The sequence below is a fragment of the Xenopus laevis genome, chromosome 2S (assembly GCF_017654675.1).
Source record: "Xenopus laevis strain J_2021 chromosome 2S, Xenopus_laevis_v10.1, whole genome shotgun sequence".
Taxonomy (NCBI): domain Eukaryota; kingdom Metazoa; phylum Chordata; class Amphibia; order Anura; family Pipidae; genus Xenopus; species Xenopus laevis.
Window position 1 is genome coordinate 160,216,497 of NC_054374.1, and position 23,037 is coordinate 160,239,533.

Below are 23,037 nucleotides of genomic sequence, written 5' to 3' on the forward strand. Positions count from 1 at the left end.
ACTTCCCTGCGATATAAAGTTTCCTTGTTTTTTAAACTTCTTTGGAAAAAGCAATTGTACTGTGATTTACTGTGCTTACTAAAAGCAAAGCCTTCGAGAGAATTCAATGGTGTGAATGTATATGTATGGATATATATGACCCAAAATATCATTAATCCTTATTGGAGGTAAAACAAGCCCATTGGGTTTATTTAATAAATTCTTGTAAATAAGGCATCCAGAGTTGATCTCAGTAATAAAACAGGATTAATTTACCAAGGTTCATGGTGGGTCCAGGTGCTCATGCCCCAGACCTTCAGCATTGGGAGAGACACACTTATTCTTATGACTGTAGGCTGGCACAAACCGGACTTCACTCAATAGTTGATGCAGTAAAAAAGTAATTTATATAAGAGTAAAACATTTCAATATGTAGTCTTAAACGTTTCATGTTTTCATAGGCTGCCTTTTAGGCACTGTGACTATCACAAGGCACGAAATGCGTAAGGCTACATATTGGGATATTTTTCTCTTAAATAAATTACTTTTTTATATGTACGTGCATATATACGACCCAAAGTACAGTGGTTATGGTTTATACCTATACCGATTGTTGCCATGGGCATTGTAGTACAAGCTGCTTTTCAAATCTGCATGTCCGTTGGATCCACATTTTTTCCTATGAAGGGGGTTGAACATTGCCTGGTTCATGTGTCCCATGAATGCTTTTGGAAATTAGTTAAGTTATAGTTATGGTTAAATAATCATGGTGAGATTATTACTTTTTCACGGCTGCCATCTTGGCCGGATAGTAGGTCTTCATATTGGGCTCTTATGTTGGCCTTTCCCCATGCTTGAAAGTGTCCTCCATGTATAATTCAGGATTTTTTTTACTTGTTTTTCTTTAAACTGTATCAGTATTGTTGTTTAATTTCTGTAAGGTTTTTATGCTGATAAATAAATATAGCTAGCTGTAGTTATGTAGCACACCATTAGAAAAAGACCTGGGTGCCCGTATGGAGTTCCATTCAATAGACAGCAGCATGTTGAACAGAACTCACAGCAATTTAAACAGTCTTTTTATTTATTCATTATTTTTGGTTCCTTACTAGCACCCCTTGCAAAGCCCTGTATTACAGTGAGGCAGGATATTGTCATCAACCTATGGGCCAATGAACTGAGAATGCAAAATAAGTAGAAATGGTCACAAGGGTTTTAACCCAGCAACAAGGAAATGAGGCACTGGTAGTGAATGAATCCATAGAGACTATTAAACCTACAAGTCCCTACATTACTTTTAAAGAACTCACCCATTTCAAAGATTATAACCTCCCAAGGTTGTATGTAAATGAGGAGGTTTCATTTAAAGCTAAAAAAATATTACAAGGAGAGCTGTGGATTTCTCTCCCTGAATCAGTTGTACTGGCTGATACATTGGAAAGCTTCAAGAACTGGTTGATTCACTTTTTAGAATGTGAGAAGATTAGTTACTAAAATTAACTCTTATTAAAAAGTTGATCCAGAGACTGGTCCAATTTCCATCTTGGAGTCAGGAAGGATTTTTTTCCCTCTCGGAAGCGAATTGAAGAGGCTTTAGTTTTTTGTTTTTTTTTCTTTTACCCTTTTCTGGATAAACTAGCAGTTAGACAATATTATTAAGATCTATGTTGGAATGAAAACCTCTTTTATAGCTCTAGAAGGAATACAATATTACAGACATTTAACCTGGCTCACTGCTCCAGTAAGTGCAGCATTAATAAGGGTATTAGTGACTATTTCACTTGCTGCTAGAAAAGATATTGATGGAACCCACTAAGAGAACCTGGGAATTACCAACAGGACCAGGATGGATAAAACCAACTGTTTATGGGACTGTGTCCAGGTCATTAGAACTAATATTAAAGGGAAGATGAATATGAGCCAACAGTGGGCTTGGAGGTTATTAGGGATGTCTCCCTATTGAAAGAATACACTAGAGGTCAATGTTATTTCAAGATGTTTATTGTATAGTTTTAATTATCAAATTGATGTTAATCTTCTAAATCTGATGTTGTCAATCTTCTAAAGCTGCCATCGGGACCAAAGATGATATTAGGGCCCCACAATTGTGCCCCCGTCCCTCCCCCGATGGCTGCTATTTCTTCAGTTCTTCATTCCTAAGGAGAGATTGATCAGTGTTAGTCATGGAGAAGCTGTTTGTACAATACTTCAATTTGTTTTTGTTTTTTTATAGTATTTGCTGCATGTTTTATATCCCATTCCCTTTGCTACTAATTTAAATGTCAGTTACAACTATTTAATAATAACATTTTCTCCCATCTCATCATGTTTGTCTCTCTCATAGATTTGGCCTAGTTCAGTGACCTCTGCCCTTATACAATCTCAGCCTTTATTATGGGCGGCTTTAGTGGAGTGAATTATAATGAGAATGAGCAGTTCCCTTACATTTCTGCAGGTGCCTTTTTATGAACTTTTTGACACCCCTTTCATTTTGGATGTTGCTAATAAAGGGGTGTGCCAGTAGCTGTTCTGCAGACGGCCTCCTTGCTGGGTTTTTCTGGAGACATTCAGATATGAAGAAATGGAATTTGTCACTCCTGGAAAAAAAGAAGAAACATATTAAAATGATAATTGATCATGTTATATAATAACTATATTTCCAGAGCTCACACATGTAAAAGACTGTGAATAGAACCAGCACAGCCATGTGCCCTGTATCCCCCATAAGCCTCTATTTTACTGACAGTCCATTTGTTAAACAGTGTGATGATGTCACTCTGCACCCAATCACAACACAGGCAGACAGAAGCTATTCACGAAGTCAATAGAGGATGAGCCCCTTCCCTTATAATGCTTTAACTGATCTACCTTAGAAAAGGAGGTCTATTGTGTTACTTACTAACCCTGAAATATTAGAGTACATTTACCTTTGCCCAGAATACTTTGCCAACATCTTGGACTGGCTTTATTGGTTGCCAGATAATAAACCCAAGATCTAAAGATAAGCATGAGATTCTGCATCTGAGCATTTAAGAGCTACACATAGCATACTTCCCCGTTACCCTCACTTCTTTCCCATTTATCCATTCTGCATCCTTACTTCATCCCAATTCCCAAGTTTTCTTGACTCCCTTTCCCATTTACATACCCCTTTACCCCCTGTCAATCCCCACCCTCCCCCCACTTTCTTTTTTATTTTCCTGCCCTTGCCTCATTTCCTTTTCATCTCCCCACTCTCTCCCCTCATTTCCTTTTTATTTCCCCACTCTCTCCCCTCATTTCCTTTTTATTTCCCCACTCTCTCCCCTCATTTCCTATTTATTTCCCCACCCTTTCCATCTCACTCTTTTTCTGTTTTAAGTGGAAATGACTCACCATGTGTCCCACAGTAATGTTGGTGCAGGACCGTGCATAATCCTCTTCATTCGTTTATTCTCAGGAAATCTGCTGAATGCTAGGATATAAGAAAATACAAGATGAAAAATTGATGACACATGAAAAACAACAAATATTGAAAAAACTCAAATTAACTAAATTGAATTTTTGCTTCTCAATTGCCAATACACTGACAAAATATCAGGATCGGAAACTGGCAAATTAAAATTTTTAAAAAACAGCCCCATAGCTTTTAATATTTAATAATTTACTGTGTTACAGCATGACACATAAATACCTCTAACCTTTCTACAAACACTATATTACACACACACTGGAGTTTACTTACGATAATATCCTTCCGCCATTTCCAGCGCTGATATCCCCAGTGACCACACATCAGCCTGCACATAAAAATATGGGGGGAAAGCAACTATTAGAAAAGAATATACACAGAACACATGGAGAAATCCAGTTAAAGATCATTTAGATACTTTAGTTATCTAATTTGCAATTTGCAAATAAGGGCCCCATGCGAAAACATTTCCTGGGCCCCTGGGCTGCACCCACCACAAGCCCCACCTACAGGTCCGCCCACCCCACCGGTCCACCCCCCACTAAAAAAAACATGGTTCCCACATGTTAATAAAAACATATTGGTTGTCAGGCCCCCCATTGAAAAAAACATTTGTGGTCAGGGCCCCCCATTAAAAAATATTGGTGGCTAGGACCCCACATGGGGAAAAAAATTGGTGGCCAGGGCCCCCCTTTAACGTCCATGTAAAAAAACTTGCACCCCAGAAGTTTAAAAAAATTTGGTGTCCAGGGCCCCACCACACAACAGGGACCACAAAGGGTTACCTTGAGGGGGCCCTGCCATGTCACACTTACTTCATTAGTGTGGCCCACCTGCTGTCAGTAAGCTGCCAACTACAGAAGGGAGGAGGGGAGCACAGGTGGCTGCATCCTCTTCCAGTGACAGCATTTTCTTCCCTTATTGGTCACAGAATTTCAAGTCCTGGTAAAGGTATCCAATCCCTGAGCAGCCCGAACGGGACTTAAACTCAGTGACCTATAAGGGGAAGTAATGGACAGAAGATACCTCCCCTTATGCTCCCGCCCTGCCTTCCCGAAGTCAGCAGCTTTCAAAAAGCAGGGGGGCCCGGTTAATCAAGAAAGTGCGGCATGGCTGGGCCCCTCTTACCCTTGGGCCCCCTACAACTCTCCCCCCTGTCCCCCCCTGATGGCTGCCCTGCCTGTGCTCTGCACACTCCTTCTCTTCAGATTCCACCTCTCATATCACAGAAACCACTTTACAGCTTTAGATTCGCTGTTATGAGAGGGGTATGTGAAGTGAGTGAGTGAAAAAGCACCACAGTTCCCCTTGTGTAAGCTACATACATTATATATAAAGGTAATAAAAAGCAAAAGAGAAGACATCACAGTACCTTGGTGGTATAGTCAACAGTGTTGCTTCCAATATTGGCCATTACTTCTGGAGCCATGTATGGAATAGCACCAGAAGTAGCGTGGCTCCTCGGTCCCTTGGTGGCAGATGTGAAATCAACTGAAATTATAAGACAAAAGCAGATATTGTAATGTTCATTTATAAATGGAACCCACCAAAAAACACAATGAAGATAGAAAAAAATCTCCATTTAGTCTAAGTGTCACTTACTGATCTTTATGTCTCCAGATGATGCCACCATGATGTTGCCAGGCCTCAGGTCGTGATGAATCACCTTGTTTTTATCTAGATGACTCAGGCCCTTCAAAACAAATCAAGCAAAAGTGAAAATCTAAATATTTTTCATGCTATTTAATTAATTAGATTGATCTAGAATAGTACTGAGGAGGTTGACAAGAGACATACCTGTAACACCTCCTTGCAGATGTAAGCTATAGTGTTCTCTGGCAAGGATTTCTGCTTCTGACCATTAATGAGCTCTTTCAGTGATGATCCGGTGTAAAGCTCAGTTGAAACCTAAAACACAAACAAAGGATGTTTAAAACATAGATTTTTACAAATTTTATTGGAAAGTCTGGGGAAAAACTGTGTGGATATAAGTCAGAGATACACGAGCATTCTGGATGTAAATACAATATCTGGTACAACTGAGAACAAAGTGATCCACATGCACCGGACTCTTTCTTACAAAACTAAATCATATTTGCATCCAAAATTCTCGCTTGTATTAGAGCTATTGATTGACATGTTGGTGCATGAATGTGTAACGTAAATAAACAACTCCTTACCCACAATCCTTCATAATGGGGCATTTTTTTAGAGGCATGATTGTAGAATGCCCCATAAAAGCCAACGATGTTTTTGTGGTCAGGAATGTTTTCAAAGATTTTCATTTTTTTGAGGATTTCCTTTTGCTTCTAGTTTTTAAACAAAAAAAGTAAAGTTAATACAATGGATAAAATGACAATTTCAAACACCCCAACCTAACTTGTCGTTCTGAAAAATAACAGGTTTTTAATACCCCTATGTGAGAACTGCATAATGTGATTGTCTCTCAGCTCTTTTATTTCTTAAATCTTTTACATTTCTCAGATGAGATTCATTCATTTATTTTTACAGTTACATAAGTAATAGGGGTTCAGGATATTACACTGACTGGTGCAGAAATAAGAACATGCCAATATTTTGTTAGCAAGTTCTCTTTCTACAAAAAATCATAATATAGATGTAACACAAGGCTTATTAGTATCTAATAATAGTAATTGTATCAAGACATGTTACCTTCGTATCCTTAATGATGGTGATGGCCACCTCTTTCTGCTCTTTATGGTGCCATCCCTGCAACAAAGAAAGAAACTCTATGATTATTATTGTGCGGAAAATTATGGGAAAGCAAACAAATATACTGTGTGGAGATGGGAAAGTTGATTGGCAGGTTCAGACGCACAAGAAAAACACAAAAGGGACAAAACTCTAGAGGGTACAAGCAGCAGAATAAACAGAATCACCCAAACACATAACACAAATTACTCCATTTAAACATTGATCTTACATTATAAATAACACCGAAGTCATCCTCTCCGATAGGCTCCCGGGCTTCTACGAATGTAAAATAAAATGGGCTTCTAAAAAATAAAATTGTGTTAAAAGCATGATAAATACAAAAATTAATATAAGGCAATAGGATAAATAAACTTTCCAAAAAGTGAGAAGTACAGGAGGTGTAGGGGGAACTGGGAATTGGTGTATTGGGGGAAGGCCTTGGGCTGGAATATTTAAGTCAAATCATTAAAGTTGAGCTCTTGTATCATGTGGAGGCTTACTTATTAAAAGTCAGATTTTAGAGGTTTTTTAAACCACAACTAAACTCTATAGCACCATTAGAGGTTTTCATGGTTTCTACACTTACTAACTCTAATATTTTTAGAAAGTTTGAAAAATATAGGAAAACTATAAATTTTTCGAGCTTCCCTTACCGGGTATTTCTTTTCAGGTGGATGTTGATTCTCCTGGGGAAGACAAAAAAGATTTTTTTTTTAGATCAAGTATTTTTAATGAACTGCTAAAATTATAATTGAAGGACAAGGAAAGGTAAATTTACTGGGGGGAGTCAATATGTTCGGTGACATAGCTCAGCTCACAGAAACCACTTTACAGCTTTAGATTCGCGAAGTGAAGTGAGAGAGTGAAAAAGCACCATATTCACCTTGTGTGAGCTACATACATTAAATATAAAGGTAACAATAGAACAAAAAGTGAGAAGACATCACAGTACCTTGGTGGTATTTGCAATAGTGTTACTGCCAACATTGGCTTTTAATTCTGGAGCCCTGTATGGAATAGCTTCTCTAAAAGTAGTGGGGCTCCTCAGTCCTATGGTGGCAGAGCTGAAATCTCCTGAAATTATAGGACAAAAGCAGAAATTGTAATGTTCATTTATAAATGGAACCCACCAATAAACACCATGAAGATAGAAAAAAATTCTGTTTTTTCCAAGCATCACTTACTGATATTTATGTCTCTAGATGAGTCCACCATGATGTTGTCAGGACTCAGGTGATGATCAATGACCTTGTTTTCATCAAGGTGACTCGGGCCCTGCAAAACCAATAAAGCAAAAGTCAAAATCTAAATATTTTTCATGCTGTTAATGAATTAGATTTATGTAGAATAGTACTGAGGAGGTTCACACCAGACATACCTGTAAAACCTCCTTGCAGATGTCATTTTCACTGCTCTCTGGCAAGGATTTCTGCTTCTGGATGTTAGTGAGATCTTTCAGAGAAGCACCGGTGTAAAGCTCAGTTGAAACCTAAAACACAAACAAAGAACATGTAACACATAGATTTGTGTGGTTTACAATTTTATTGGGAAGTCTAGGGAAAGGCTGTAAGTCAGAAATAGGCCTACAAAAGTATTCTGGATGTAAATACAATATCTGGTGCAACTGAGAACAAAGTGGTCCACATTCACCGGACTCTTTCTTACCAAATGGAATCATATTTGCATCCAAAATTCTCGCTTATATTAGAGCGATTGATTGATTGATGTTGGTGCATAAATGTGTAACGTGAATAAACAACTCCTTACCCACAATCCTTCAAAATGGGGCATTTTTTTAGAGGCAGGATGATAATATGCCCCATGAAAGCCGACGATTTTTCCGTGGTCAGATGTTCTCTCAAGGACGTCTATTTTCTTGAGGATTTCTTTTTGCTTCTAGTTTTAAACAAAAGAACTAAAATTAATACAATGGAAAAAATTATAATTTCAAACACCCCAACCTAACTTGTAGTTCTGATAAATGACAGCTTTTTAATACCCCTATGTGAGAACTGCATAATATGATTGACTCTCAGCTCTTTTACTTCTTAAATCCCATACTTTTCTCAGAAGAGATTCATTCACTTATTTTTACAGTTACATAATTATTAGAGGTCAGGATATTACACTGCCTGGTGCAGAAATAAGAACATGCCAATGTTTTGTTAGTAAATTTGCCTTCTACTAAAAATCATAATGTAGATGTAACACAAGGCTTATTGGTATCTGATTATATTAATCGTATCAAGACATGTTACCTCTGGATCCCTAACGATGGTGATGGCCACATCTTTTTGCTGCTTGCGGTGTCATCCCTGTAACAAAAGTAGAAAAAGAAATGTAATGATTATTATTGTGCGAAGCATTATGGGAAACACATATACTTTGTGGATATGGGAACGTTTATTGGCAGAACAGAAATTACTCCATTTAGACATTGACGAAAATATCTTACATTATAAATGACACCGTAGTTGTCCTCGCCGATCGGCTCCAGGGCTTGAATGTATGTCCTGGGCTTCTAAAAAATAACATTGTGTTAAAAACATGATCAACACAAAACTGAAATAATATAAGATAGTTGGACGAATAAACTTTCCAACAAGCAAGAAGCACAGGGGGTGTAGGGGGAACTGGGAATTGGTGTATTGGGGGGAGGCTGTGGGCTGGAATATTTAAGTCAAACCATTAAACTTGAGCTTTTGCATCATCAAGGCTTATTTATTAGAGGTCAAATTTTAGTGGTTTTAGAGGTTTTGGAAACTGAAACTAAACTCAATTTCTCTAAAACCTCGATTGTCAATGAATTTATTAAAAGATCTGAACATAAAAAAGTAAACACAAAAAGAACTGAATAATGAGCTAAAATATAGGAATACCTCGAAAACCACTACAAATTTAAGTTCATCAAACAATTCCTAGTAAAAACAGCCAAAAATCATCTAAAAGGTCCAAAGTGATTAAAAGCTGCCTAATAAGATCAGCGAAGCTTCCATTGACTTCTATAGCACCTCCACAACTTTTACTTGGCGAAGTTTTGCATTAGAGTTTTTTTGTGGCTTTTACACTTACTAAATCTCAAATTTTTAGCACTTTTAAGAAATATAGGAAAACCCACAAATGTTTCCAGATAAATAGTAATTCAGTTGATAATAAATGGGGCCCATAGTGTTCTAAAATACAGTTCTACAGCTGCTTACCGGGTATTCGCCTGGGAAAGACAAAAAAAATGTTTTTTAGATCAACAATTTTTGGGCAACTGCTGAAATTATAAGTTGAAGGACAAGGAAAGGTTCATTTACTGGGGGGTGTCAGTTTATTAGGTAACATAGCTCGGCTCTCACATATACACGTATATTATGGATTGGCAGTTTTCACTGGTATATCTTGGTTGAAAGTGAGAAAATATTTTGTTACATGAACTGAACACTGAAGTTCAGGTCTTTCAATGGACATTATATTTATTTTTAACTGTTTTTAATGATCAGAGTTTGTGAGAGAGAGCAGTTTGTTTATACAGAGGGCTTCTCAGTCAATTGGTGATTTGACCATTGACATGCCTTGAGTCAAACTACAAGCAGATACAATAGTATTTAAAATAAGAGCAGCTCATTATACAGAAGGTTTAATTTAAAGATTCTGTTCAAACCATTTTAAAGGCTTTAAGGCCTACCTGTTGTTCCGTGGCTTCCACTTTCTCTTCAGAGGTGTTGGGTGTTTCAGGCTGGCAGGTGTTAGAGCCTGATTCCTCTGGCATCTCCTATTTAGGACAAAGAAAATGTATATTTAGATAAACCGAACCCTTGATTTTAAAGATAAACTGCAACATTCAAATTTCTATATTTGTGCCCATAAGTAAGAGAAGAAAGCAGAGCTGTGGAGCAGGATGAATGATTGTTATGTTTGGAGATGTCATTATTGTTAAAACCCCCATTTCTTTCATTAAAGGAGTATGTACAGTGAAACCTGTCTGGATATTTGTCTTTGGTTATTTTCTGCTTACCTGGCAGGGGCTGCTGTCAGCTTTCTGCTCCTCAACCAGTTGTTCTTCCTATTGGTTAAGACAGAAAAAAAGTCATAAATCAATATTGTAAAGCTCAAAGTATATATTGCACTGTAACACATTATATAAAGATAAAGTATGTTTGGATTCACTTCTTTGGTGGGGAAAAGACATTTATTGTATCAGATGAGCTTAATAAAACATATTCTGAAACAAGCCTTGTATAGAAGCAAGTGAGATCATCTCTAAAGAGAGAACATGTTTTGTTACATGAACTGAACCCTGGAGTGCAGCTGCTTCAATGGACATTATATTTATTTTTCAACTCTATTTTAATAATCAGGGTTTGAGAGAGAGAGCAGTTTGTTTATACAGAGGGCTTCTCAGTCAATTGGTGATTATTTTTAAGAACAAAAACCATTGACATGTCTTAATTCAAACTACAAGCAGATACATTATCTTTGAGATAAGAGCAGCTAATTATACAGAAGGTTTAATTAAATAATTCTGCTCAACCATTTTAAAGGCTTTAAGGCCTACCTTTTGATTTGGGGCTTCCACTTGTTCTTTAGAGGTGTTGGGAGTTTCAGGCTGGCAGGTGTTAGAGCCTGATTCCTCTGGTAGCTCCTATTTAGGACAAAGAAAATGAATGTTTCAAACTACAAGCAGATACATTATGTTTGAGATAAGAGCAGTTCATTATACAGAAGGTTTAATTAAATAATTCTGCTCAAACCATTTTAAAGGCTTTAAGGCCTACCTGTTGTTCCAGGGCTTCCATTTGCTCTTCAGAGGTGTTGGTTGTTTCAGGCTCGCAGGTGTTAGAGCCTGATTCCTCTGGTATCTCCTATTTAGGATAAAGAAAATGTATATTTAGATAAACAACCCTTGATTTTAAAGATGAACTGCAACATTCAAATTTCTATATTTGTGTCTATAAGTAAGGGAAGAAAGCAGAGCTGTGGAGCAGGATGAATGATTGTTATGTTTGGAGGTGTCATTATTGTTAAAACCCCCATTTCTTTCATTAAAGGAGTATGTACAGTGAAACCTGTCTGGATATTTGTCTCTGGTTATTTTCTGCTTACCTGGCAGGGGCTGCTGTCAGCTTTCTGCTCCTCAACCAGTTGTTCTTCCTCCTGGTTAAGACAGAAAAAAAGTCATAAATCAATATTGTAACCTCAAAGTATATATTGCACTGTAACACATTATATAATAATAAAGTATGTTTGGATTCACTTCTTTGGTGGGGCAAAGACATTGAGGGGGAGATTTATCAAGGGTCAAATTTCGAAGTGGTATATACTTTGAAATTCGACCATTGAATTGAAATACTTCGACTTCGAATATCAAAGTTGAAGGATTTTTCATCGAAATTGGGCGTTTTGCAGTTAAAGTAAAATCGTTCGATTGAACGATTAAATCCTTCGAATCGAACGATTTTCATTCAACTTCAATAAACGAAGAAAAATGCTCTAGAAAGTCCCCTTAGACTAACATAACAATTCGGCAGGTTTAAGTTGGTGAAGTATTGAAGTTTTTTTAAAGAGACAGTACTTCGATTATTGAATGGTCGAATAGTCGAATGATTTTACTTTGAATCAAATTCAAAGTCGAAGTCGTAGTAGCCTATTCGATGGTCGAAGTACCCAAAAATTACTTCGAAATTTTAACTTTTTGAACTTCGAAAATTCACTCGAATCCACTTCAACCCTTGATAAATGTGCCCCTTATTGTATCAGTTGAGCTTAATAAAACATATTCTGAAACAAAACTTGTATAGAAGCAAGTGAGATCATCTCTAAAGAGAGAACATGTTTTGTTACATGAACTGAACCCTGGAGTGCAGCTGCTTCAATGGACATTATATTTATTTTTCAACTGTATTTTAATAATCAGGGTTTGTGAGAGAGAGCAGTTTGTTTATACAGAGGGCTTCTCAGTCAATTGTTGATTATTTTCTGAACAAAAAACATTGACATGTCTTAATTCAAATACAAGCAGATAAATTAGTCTTTGAGATAAGAGCAGCTCTTTATACAGAAGGTTTAATTAAATAATTCTGCTCAAACCATTTTAAAGACTTTAAGGCCTACCTGTTGTTTCAGGGCTTCCACTTTCTCTTCAGAGGTGTTGGGTGTTTCAGGCTCGTAGGTGTTAGAGCCTGATTCCTCTGGTATCTCCTATTTAGGATAAAGAAAATTAATGTTTCAAACTACAAGCAGATCCATTATCTTTAAGATAAGAGCAGCTCATTATACAGAAGGTATAATTAAATTATTCTGCTCAAACCATTTTAAAGGCTTTAAGGCCTACCTGTTGTTTCAGGGTTTCTATTTGCTCTTCAGAGGTGTTGGGTGTTTCAGGCTCGCAGGTGTTAGAGCCTGAATCCTCTGGTATCTCCTATTTAGGATAAAGAAAATGTATATTTAGATACACAAACCCTTGATTTTAAAGATGAACTGCAACATTCAAATTTCTATATTTGAGCCCATAATTAAGGGAAGAAAGCAGAGCTTTGGAGTGGGATGGACTATAGTTATGTTTGGAGATGTCATTATTATTATTATTATTAAAACCCCAATTTCTCTGATTGAAGTGTGTACAGTGGAACCTGCTTACCAGGCAGGGGCTGCTATCAGCTTTCTCCTCCTGGTCTTCTTGTTCTTCCTTCTGGTGAAGACAGAAAAAAATTTCAATAACCAATATTGTAAAGCTCAAAGTATATATTGCACTGTCCTACAATACATAAAAATAAAGTTTGTTTGGATTCATTTCTTTGGTGGGGGAAATACATTTATTGTATCAGATGAGCTTAATAAAACATATTCTGAAACAAGCCTTGTATAGAAGCAAGTGAGATCATCTCTAAAGAGAGAACATGTTTTGTTACATGAACTGAACCCTGGAGTGCAGCTGCTTCAATGGACATTATATTTATTTTTCAACTGTATTTTAATAATCAGGGTTTGTGAGAGAGAGCAGTTTGTTTATACAGAGGGCTTCTTAGCCAATTGGTGATTATTTTTAAGAAGTTACAAAAACCATTGACATGCCTTAATTCAAACTACAATCAGATAAATTAGTCTTTGAGATAAGAGCAGCTCATTATACAGAAGGTTTAATTAAATAATTCTGCTCAAACCATTTTAAAGGCTTTAAGGCCTACCTGTTGTTTTGGGGGATCCACTTGCTCTTCAGAGGTGTTAGAAGTTTCAGGCTCGCAGGTGTTAGAGCCTGATTCCTCTGGTAGCTCCTATTTAGGACAAAGAAAATAAATGTTTCAAACTACAAGCAGATACATTATCTTTGAAATAAGAGCAGTTCATTATACAGAAGGTATAATTAAAGGGATACTGTAATGGGAATTTTTTTTCCAAAATGAATCAGTTAATAGTGCTGCTCCAGCAGAATTCTGCACTGAAATCCATTTCTCCAAAGAGCAAACAGATTTTTTTATATTCAATTTTGAAATCTGACATGGGGCTAGACATATTGTCAATTACCCAGCTGCCCCAAGTCATGTTACTTGTGCTCTGATAAACTTCAATCACTCTTTACTGCTGTACTGCAAGTTGGAGTGATATCACCCGCCTCCCTTTTTCCCCCCCAGCAGCCAAACAAAAGAACAATGGGAAGGTAATCAGATAACATCTCCCTAACACAAGATAACAGCTGCCTGGTAGATCTAAGAACAACACTCAATAGTAAAAACCCATGTCTCACTGAGACACATTCAGTTACATTGAGAAGGAAAAACAGCAGCCTGCCAGAAAGCATTTCTCTCCTAAAGTGCAGGCAAAAGTCACATGACCAGGGGCAGCTGGGAAATTGACAAAATCTCTATCCCCATGTCAGAATTCAAAATTGAATATAAAAAATCTGTTTGCTCTTTTGAGAAATTGATTTCAGTGCAGAATTCTGCTGGAGTAGCACTACTGGTGTGTTTTGAAAAAAACATGTTTTCCGATATATCGAAGTTTATCATGTACTGTCTCTTTAAAAATTAGACGTCGACCAATTGCCACCGAAAACCTGTGAATTGCTGTTTTAGCCTATGGGGGACCTCTTAGAACCTAATTGGAGTCGATTGGTGGACTTTGAAAAATCAAAGTTTTTTTTGGGAAAAACTTCAAATCGAATTAGATCGTATACTCTAATCCTTCAATTCGTACAATTCCAATTCGGCCAAATACGGACCTATTCAATCAAAAACAGACCTATTTGACCCAAAAAAAAGCTTTGACTTAATTTCGGTTGGTCATTTTGAAGTCTTTTCTATTCAAATTAGACCGGTAATAAATATGCCCCTAACTCAAAGTTTTTTTTGGTCGAATAGGTCCATTTTCCATTGAATAGGTCCGTATTCAGACGAATTTGAATTGAATTAATAGCGCATTCGATCGAAATTCGATTTGAAGTTTTTCCCAAAAAAAACCCAATTGACTCCAAATGGATTCTAGCAGGTCCCCCCATAGGCTAAACAGCAATTTGGCAGGTTTTAGATGGCGAACGGTTGAAGTCAAATTTTTAAAGAGACAGCACATGATCAGTTTTGATTTCAAATTCGAATCGAATTTGGACTATTCCCTAGTCGAAGTACACAAAAAATAGCTCGAAATTCAAATTTTTTGCATTCGAAAATTCACCTTGACCTTTGATAAATCTGCCCCTTATTCCTATGATTGCAGGCTGGCACAAACCGGACTTCACTCCAATAGTCAGGGCCGAGCCAGACCGGCCAGGTGCCCCAGGCAACTGGCCAGCTGCGTAACCCCCTTCACATACACACTGCCAGCAGCCTCGCAGGGAACGCCACCATGCTGTCAGACAGGCACCAGACTGGACAGGGGTAGGCAGCAGTTGAAGGTACATGCCAGCGCCCCCCAAGCTTAGCGCCTTAGGCACGTGCCTACTCTGCCTACCCCTAGTTCCAGAGCCCCTGATGAAGTGCCAGAAAGAGGCATGAAACGCGTCAGGTGATTCAACATGTCATAGAGTAGAAGTACATCTTTAATAGATGCCTGTTTGTTGTTTTAACTATTCAAAATAAAGCTGGACAGTGATTTTATCCTATGTGTGTGGATTGGTTCTCTCACCCACCAAAACCCCTCTACATATGATGTCCACTGGATGGAGACCAGTACGAGGAAACCAACACACCATGTAGACTGGACACAATGAAAGATTGGCTGCAGCAGGGGCATGTGAGTCTCATTTTCTTTCAAACCCCTACCCCTAGTTCCGGCCCTGCCAATAGTTGATGCAGTAAAAGTGTGGGAACTATGACAATCACAGGGCATGAAATGCGTAAGGCTACATATTGAGATGTGTTTCTTTTTTAGGAGTGAAGTTTGTGCCAGCCTACAGTCATAAGAATAAGTGTGTTTATTGAATGTTTACAAGATATTTTAGTAGACTTAAATTATGAAGATCCAAATTGTGGAAAGGTCAGGTCCCGAGCACCCCCTCAGGGCCCCCTGGCAGCCCGTGCGCCACTGAAAATGCGGGCGTACAGAGGGGGGCGGGCCCAGCTGCGCGTCACACACCAGGGCCTGCCCCCCTCTAGTGACACTACGGGCTAAAGTTAACCCATAGTGACTAGAGCTAACCTCCAAACTAGATCAGTTAGTCCAACATTACTAATATATAAAAGTAGTAAATATTAACAGTAGCAGTGATGTCTTTTGCTTCTAATCTAAGTCAGGCCTTATTAACTCACCCCAAGGGCTGCCAGACCTGTTGCCATCTAGGGATGTACTTGTATATCAGTGTGAGAGCTGCAGGACGGACATCAGTGTTCTTGGTCTGTACAGTAATAAAGAATATATTTGAACCACTTTTCACAGTGACTCAGTGGGGAATCCAATACCCAGTAATAAATAGGTTACCAAACTGTGGGCCCAGGGCAGACCAGCCAAGTGAGTTTGGATATTAGCAATTAATTATTCATAAATAAATATAATAATAATAAATACATGAATCAATAAATATGAATTATTAGCTATTGGATATTAACATCTGCTCTGGGTTGAATGCTCACTTTGTGTCTCAGAAATATAGCAGAGTGATTGCTGCAAAACTTGCCTTTGCTCTAATACATATATGTATCTCTGTGTGCTTTGTTTATTTTTAAACTAGGTAGGCAGAACTGTATATTATTCTCTTTAAAGTGGAACTATATATATATATATATATATATATATATATATATATATACATATTCATCTGATACTGTAGGACTGATTTTTAAACTAGTAGGCAAATGACACACACACATAAATCCACATATCACTACTAACTAACTGCAGATCTTAAAATCACTATAGCGTTGGATTTTGTGCTTGTTCAAGAAATCAACCAAGAAATTAACTCATAATGGCATCAATAAAATCTGTCATCAGACAATATGGCAGCATCACTGTCCTCGCCATGGAGAACCCCCTATGTTGCTTCAAATGAAAGTTCTTTTCTTCTAGTCTGAAGGGGAGGCCTCTGGTACGGGGATCCACTTTATGGATAAAAAGGTCCCCTGCTGTTTGTCTATAATGTCCTCTGGTAAGTTTCGGCCCCTCTTGGGGCCTTTATCAAGGACCTTGCGATGTTCATAGGAGTGTGTTTTGCCTTGAGCCACCTAGTTAGATAGACAAATCATAGTCTTACTAGTTAGATGTGGGCCTAAAGTATCTTTGGGTTCTTTACTTGGATTCAGTACTTGTTTCATGCTGCCTACTAGAAAAACACGTAGTAAATGCAATAAACTGGTACTTTTTCCTCTGTGGTTTAATTCTGGTATCGCAGCACCTTGCTTCCATCCAAACCCATCAATAGTGGTTCCAAAATATCGGTGTGGATACAAAACAGCGCAGAGGTTCTGCTGCAAAAGTGCCTTTATTTACAAAGACCACATGTTTCGAGCACCAAAGCGCTTTATCAACTTGATAAAGAGCTTTGGTGCTCGAAACATGTGGTGTTTGTAAATAAAGGCACTTTTGCAGCAGAACCTCTGCGCTGTTTTGTAATTATTATCACAATAATTACATTGACCTTATTCATGTTTAATAGGTGTTTGCTGAAACCATTGAGGTGTAAGATCCAATGATCCAATCACAGTAGCAATAATACCAGGGGCGTGATTACAGAGGAAGCAGACCGTGTGGCTGCAGGGGGACCCCTTAAATCAATGAGGCATTTTAATATATATTGGTAAAATGGGCTAACCTCTGGATATTTTGGGGGCCGTAAAATTATTTTGCACATCTAGTTACACCACTGGATAAAACTGTAGAAAGCAAGAAGTGTGAACTCAGTCTTACTTACCATTACTCACCTATCTGAGCAGAGTAAATGCAGTGGAGCTCATGGATGCCATCTTCACTCTTTGGTATTCTTTGGGTCCTCTTCCTTCTGTTCGACAATTTCAGGCATTTTTGGAGAATGCGCAGTTACTATGAACCAGAAAACTGAACCAAATGCACATGCATCAATACAGTGCTTGCTTCCCTGAAAAATACAGAAGAGCCGGAGATGGTGCCCCTGAGCTCCGCTGTGCTTACTCTGTTTAGATAGGAGAGTAATGTATTAGAGGCACTTACAGGTGTTATCACCTATGTGGGGGGAGCAGGGATGGGGGACTATGTATGGTAGGGGTTTTATTAGTGGGGGGGTTGAGTTCTCCTTTGAGTAATATTTTCCATGAAAAATATGGATGTCGATCATAATGGGACAGCATTACTAAAAGTAGACCTCGCATTAGTAAAGTATGGACACTACTGCTTTAGAGGTAAGTGTAACTGCCAGTGCCCGGCATGTGGTAGGGGCCCACACAACACCAACTATTGGTAATAGGAGTGAGAGATAATTTATTAATTAGTAATATGTCTTGATAAAACCCAGACATATTCCTCAGCTTTGTACAACAATATAGTAGTAGTCACAGTTGGCCAAAAATGGCGACAGCAGTGCAAAATGGCCAAGCGGTAAGACTTTCCAGTATATGGGTTCTGTGCAATCTGCAGCTCTGTTTTGGTCAAATCCAAGGGCCAAAGATTATCTTCATGCCTAGGTTTGATAATCCTTTTTGGAATAGAAGAATGCCCATTCCCATAGTTTGTGCTTATGGTTTAATGAAGAAGCTCATGGATACTCTGCCTGTTTGCCCCGCTCTCTGTTCCTCATCTGCCAATGTGCCTAATAAAGTGAGATATTTTAATTGTTCATGTTTCATTAGATTTTTCAGATTGAAATGCCCTTTTTGTGTTTTCTTTGTAGACCACTGCAGAGATGGTTACAGCTGAACATTTAGCAGAAGGAAGGCTTTATCCTCCCCTGAGTTCCATCAGAGACGTGTCCTTCAAATTTGCTGTCAAAGTGAGTAGCTGTGCCAGTCTGTAACACAAGTTCCCTATCCCCTGAAACTACACGGATCATATATTTATATATGTGGAAAATGTTGGCGAGATGCATAAGTACCGCACATCTATTACAAGTCAACAGCCCTCAACAGGCAAAAGCCAATTAATGATAGGGAAGTTTAAAAAGTGCTCCATTTAAAGAACTGCTTAGAGAATTGATTTTGGGGGTTAGGAGAGACCCCTTAATCTTCAGAGTATTTTATAAGTTACTCCATTGTACAGGTAAAATGTACCCTCACTCTGAAAATATATGTATATGAAAACTCACCTAGATGTTCCACAAACCTAAAGAAGAACAAGGCAGCAGGCTGAGAGCTTTAATACAGGTCATGGACATGATTTCTAAGATGCTCATATTGAACAACAGGGTGTGTTTCTTTAAATGTGACACTAATGACATCACAAAGCACCAATAATAACTGATGACATCAGTAAGTCCTGTTTTTAAAGATTAGTGAAAAGGCTGACTCAAACCAGCAGGTCAGGGCCAAGAAACTTAGCCCCTAGTCTTAAGACCAGGTGGGTGGCATTCAAGACTTAGGGGGTTATTTATCAAAGGTCGAATTTCGAAATGTATGTGAATTCTTTTTTTACTCTTATAAATTGGAATGTACTCTCAACTCCAATGGGAGGTTATTAATGAAAAAACTCAAATGTCTAATATTCGATCGAAAAGTCCCTACCCGAAAATTTTAATCGAATTCTAATCGAGTTTTCCCCCGGAAAAAAAAAATTGAATGTCAGAATGTCAATTTACAAATTCAAATGGTTCAACGCACCTCTGTCATTGACTTGTAAAGGAACTCAGCAGGTTTTAGGTGGCAAATATTCGCATAAGGACTGTTTCCAAGGTCAAGATGGGAGAAATCTCACATTTGAATTTGCATGCGAATTTCTGTGTTTTGACACCAAAAAAGAATCGAACCTTAATACATCTGCCCCTTAAAGTGATACTGACACTAAAAAACTACTGTTCACAATATTAATGTACATTGAGGGGGTTATCAAAATCAAAAAAATTTGACCTTATTTATTATTAAAAAAGCCCGATTTAAGAGGATTGGATTGTTTTTTCCCAAATTGCTCAATTTTTTTTCTGGCTTTTTCCCTGAAAAGCCTGAATTTGTTTGGATTTTTGCCTGAAAAGCCCGAAATAATTGGATTTTCGGGCAGATTCCAGCGCAGACCACAGAAACTTCCAAATAGGATAGGGACCTCTCCCATTGACTTATATAAATCCTTGGCAGGTCTGAGATGGTGGATTTTCAGATTTGGACTTTTTGCAGCATTGGGCTTAATATCTGGGAATTAAAAATGTATAAATAATGAATGTATATTGCAAAAGTATGTAAAATAGCACCCTCATCAATTTTACATTCACTTATTTCTAAGGTTTACCTATCCTTTAAGTTATGGAGATCAAAATTACAGAAAGATCAGTTATCTGGAAAACCCCAAGTGGTGAGCATTCTGAATAACAGGTCTCATGCCTATATTCTTAGGAAGAAATTTCATCTATAAATACGGCAAGTAACATCTGTCCATCGATGACTCCAGAGCTCCACTGATTGGCCCTGAGTGGAACACATGCTGTTTGATTTAGAGAAATCTTCCAACCAAATATGGAACTGTAACACGTTTATGGTTTAATTCTGTAATCACAGCGGCAGCACATCCAAGGCAAGGCCAGAACATTGTTTTATCAGATTATTCCCCTCCAGGATCCACTGGATTTTACTCGAGCAACAAATATCAATGGAAAAGCAACATGGCTGCACTATAACCATTTCTTTCTGTTTAGATTATAGATTACGCCTACAGAAACAACATGGCTTCCTGGTACCCCGAGCCAGAGGATAAGGAGACTCTTGTCCACTCCCTCATTTACAGCCCTGATTACGACTCATTTACCATGGACGGCTACCACTGGCCCTCTCAGGCTATGGAGATCCAAGATGTATAACTGTATGCAAGCCTTCCTTTTGTATTCTTTCTCTTCATTGTGAAGGTGCAGTGTAATAATGTTGGTGTCTATCAGTGGTTTCTCCACCGCTATATTTCTGCTGCTGGAAAATGCCCAAAACTCCGAGAGCTTGGCATGTGTACAACTTAATGGAGATCCACAAGCACCAGCTCAGATTCGGGGAGATTAGTCGCCCGGTGACAAATCTCCTCCTCTTCGGAGCAACTAATCTCCCCCCGAACTGCTAGAATGTAAATCGCCGGATGGCACTTGAAGCGCTTCGTTTTCCAAAGTCGACTGAAGTTGCCTCACGAGGAGGCAGAATTTGGGTGACTTCGGAAAATAAAGGGCACCGATTGCCACCCCGCTGGCGATTTACATTCTAGCCGGTGGGAGGCAGTTTGGGGAGATTAGTCGCCCTGAAGTAGAGGAGATTTGTTGCCGGGCGACTAATCTCCCCGAATCGGAGTGTGTGCCCTGACCTGACCCTTACAGTTGCCCAGAGTAACAGGGTTTGTTTTTTTAATCAAAAGAGGCAGTGGACATTAATTTCCTTTTCCATGAAGCGTATGGATATTGCAGTGTGGATGAAAACCAGTTATTCTATATAAGGTTTCCCCTCCCAATACAAACCTAAACAACATGGCCCCTGTATCCAGAAGAAGTTGAAGGAGCCCCGTCCTGTAGCGTTTTTACAAATTGTTTCATTTTGTGCCCAAGTAAATTAGATGGTAGTTTGTATTATTCCCCCTAACCTTGATCCAACCCTTTTGGGGTGTCTGATTTGGGGGGATATGCGGTGACTCCTGTATCTGCACTGAAATGTTTTATTATGTGTCTATTAATCATGACTCTTCCCTGTACTGTACCTGCGCCACTTTTAACTTACCTTCTCTGCAATATTTGAAATTGCTGTCGAGATTGTAAAGGGAAAAACGTTTATAAATTAGTTATTTTATGGAAAGATGCTTTTTATTTTCTCCCTATAAATCTCTATAAGTCTCACACTGGCTGCTCTATTTCTTGATTTCTGCTAAAAGGGCTTATTGATATCGCAGGGGCAAAGCACTAAAACGGAGCGTCCATTGATACTATTCACAAAGATAAAAAAGGAGGTCATTGTATTCAGTAGTGCAGTTCACTTGCTGACACTGGGGGAGGGGCATTATTTATCAAAATATTGATAAATAATCAATCAGATTTTTCTGAGTATTTTATTAAAAACTGTCTAACCAAACTAGAATACACAAATTGACCTTATTTATTATTAAAAAAATCACGATTTAATCAGATCGGGGAAAAACTAGATAAAATCGAGTGAAAATCCAAATCGTAAAAATTTTTCTGATTTTTTTTTTCCTGAATTGCTGGATTTTTTAAGGATTTTTCCCGAAAAGTTAGAATTTTTTGGCTTTTTGCTTGAAAAGTAGGGATGCACCAAATCCAGGATTCGGTTTGGGATTCAGCCAGGATTCAGTCTTTTTCAGCAGGATACAGATTTTGCCAAATCCCTCTTCCCGGGCAAACCAAATCTGAATCCTATTCTGCATATTCAAATTGGGGCAGGGAGGGAAATCGCATGACTTTTTGTCACAAAACTGTAAAAAATGTTTTCCCCTTCCCACACCTAATTTGCATATGCAAATTAGGGTCCGGTATTCGGCTGAATGTTTTGTGAAGGATTCGGCCAAATCCAAAACAGTGGATTCAGTGCAGCCCTATCGAAAAGCCTGATTTTCGGGCTAATTCCAGCGCACACCACAGAAACATCCAAATAGGATAGTGACCTCTCCCATTGACTTATATACAACCTCGGCAGGTCTGAGATGCCAGATTTTCAAATTTGAACTTTTTCCATCCTCAGGGTATAATAAATCTCGAAAAATTCAAGGTTTTTTTTTCCAGTAAAAATTTGGATTTTATAGTAAAAACAAACTTGAATATTTCACGTTTTTGGCATTCGGACTTTAAAGGATATTGAAACCCTTAAAATAAGTGAATGTAAAATTGATGAGGGTGCGCTGATGTTCTTCTGCTTAGGAAAGATTTGAGAAAGGTTTCTAATTTTATTCCTAAGCAGAAGAACATCAGAGCAGCCTCTTTCTTTCTCCTGACAACTTCCTTGACTACTTGGTGGTCAGGCTGGTGGGAAATTGACCAGCAGGTGGCGCTGTTGGAACAAAATTCATTCATATTAACAGTATATTTTAATATCTTGGAATGAAAAAGGAATAAATAATGAATGTACATCGCAAAAGTACTTAGAATAGCCCCCTCATCAATTTTACACTGACATATTTTAATATGCTTGAATAAATAACCCCCTTAGTGCCAGAATGCAAGGAACTAAAAGATGTGGGGGTCGGCCCAAAACCTGTGGTTTCGTTGGTTCAGGCCATTAGCAAAGGACTTGTAGGGTAAGGGTGGATTTGGGCCCAGCTCTCCCTTCTGTCCTTCTTACTCCTCTGTTCATAGACATGTTCCTGCACTTTGTGACCTCCGAGATGGGTTG

General features: G+C 38.3%; 2 protein-coding genes across 2 annotated transcripts; one reads left to right on the forward strand and one right to left on the reverse strand.

Annotated features, from left to right (window-relative positions):
• Positions 1 to 2,197: 2,197 nt before the first annotated feature.
• LOC121400809 (traf2 and NCK-interacting protein kinase-like) lies at positions 2,198 to 15,897 on the reverse strand. The gene is made up of 19 exons (XM_041584763.1): positions 15,871 to 15,897; positions 13,318 to 13,404; positions 12,771 to 12,821; positions 12,465 to 12,551; positions 12,245 to 12,331; positions 11,237 to 11,287; positions 10,909 to 10,995; positions 10,689 to 10,775; positions 10,149 to 10,196; positions 9,819 to 9,905; positions 8,601 to 8,666; positions 6,104 to 6,160; positions 5,611 to 5,739; positions 5,228 to 5,338; positions 5,033 to 5,123; positions 4,803 to 4,921; positions 3,704 to 3,758; positions 3,355 to 3,433; positions 2,198 to 2,576 (listed from the first exon to the last, which is right to left on the reverse strand). Exons 1-19 carry the CDS (start codon positions 15,895 to 15,897, stop codon positions 2,384 to 2,386), a joined length of 1,599 nt encoding a protein of 532 aa, XP_041440697.1. The 3' UTR covers positions 2,198 to 2,383.
• A 2,200-nt stretch (positions 15,898 to 18,097) lies between these two features.
• LOC121400810 (NADP-dependent malic enzyme, mitochondrial-like) lies at positions 18,098 to 20,735 on the forward strand. Its single transcript, XM_041584764.1, has 3 exons — positions 18,098 to 18,127; positions 18,420 to 18,518; positions 20,364 to 20,735. Exons 1-3 carry the CDS (start codon positions 18,098 to 18,100, stop codon positions 20,523 to 20,525), a joined length of 291 nt encoding a protein of 96 aa, XP_041440698.1. The 3' UTR covers positions 20,526 to 20,735.
• The last annotated feature ends 2,302 nt before the right edge of the window (positions 20,736 to 23,037 follow it).

Coding starts and splice junctions, on each gene's coding strand:
- LOC121400810 (XM_041584764.1), top strand. CDS start 18,098: ATGGCGACAGCAGTGCAAAATGGCCAAGCG. Junction 18,128..18,419: donor CAGTGCAAAATGGCCAAGCG/GTAAGACTTTCC, acceptor TTTTCTTTGTAG/ACCACTGCAGAGATGGTTAC. Junction 18,519..20,363: donor CCTTCAAATTTGCTGTCAAA/GTGAGTAGCTGT, acceptor CTTTCTGTTTAG/ATTATAGATTACGCCTACAG.
- LOC121400809 (XM_041584763.1), bottom strand. CDS start 15,897: ATGGCAACAGGTCTGGCAGCCCTTGGG. Junction 11,288..12,244: donor TGGAAGCCCTGAAACAACAG/GTAGGCCTTAAA, acceptor TGTCTTAACCAG/GAGGAAGAACAACTGGTTGA. Junction 9,906..10,148: donor CTGACAGCAGCCCCTGCCAG/GTAAGCAGAAAA, acceptor TGTCCTAAATAG/GAGATGCCAGAGGAATCAGG.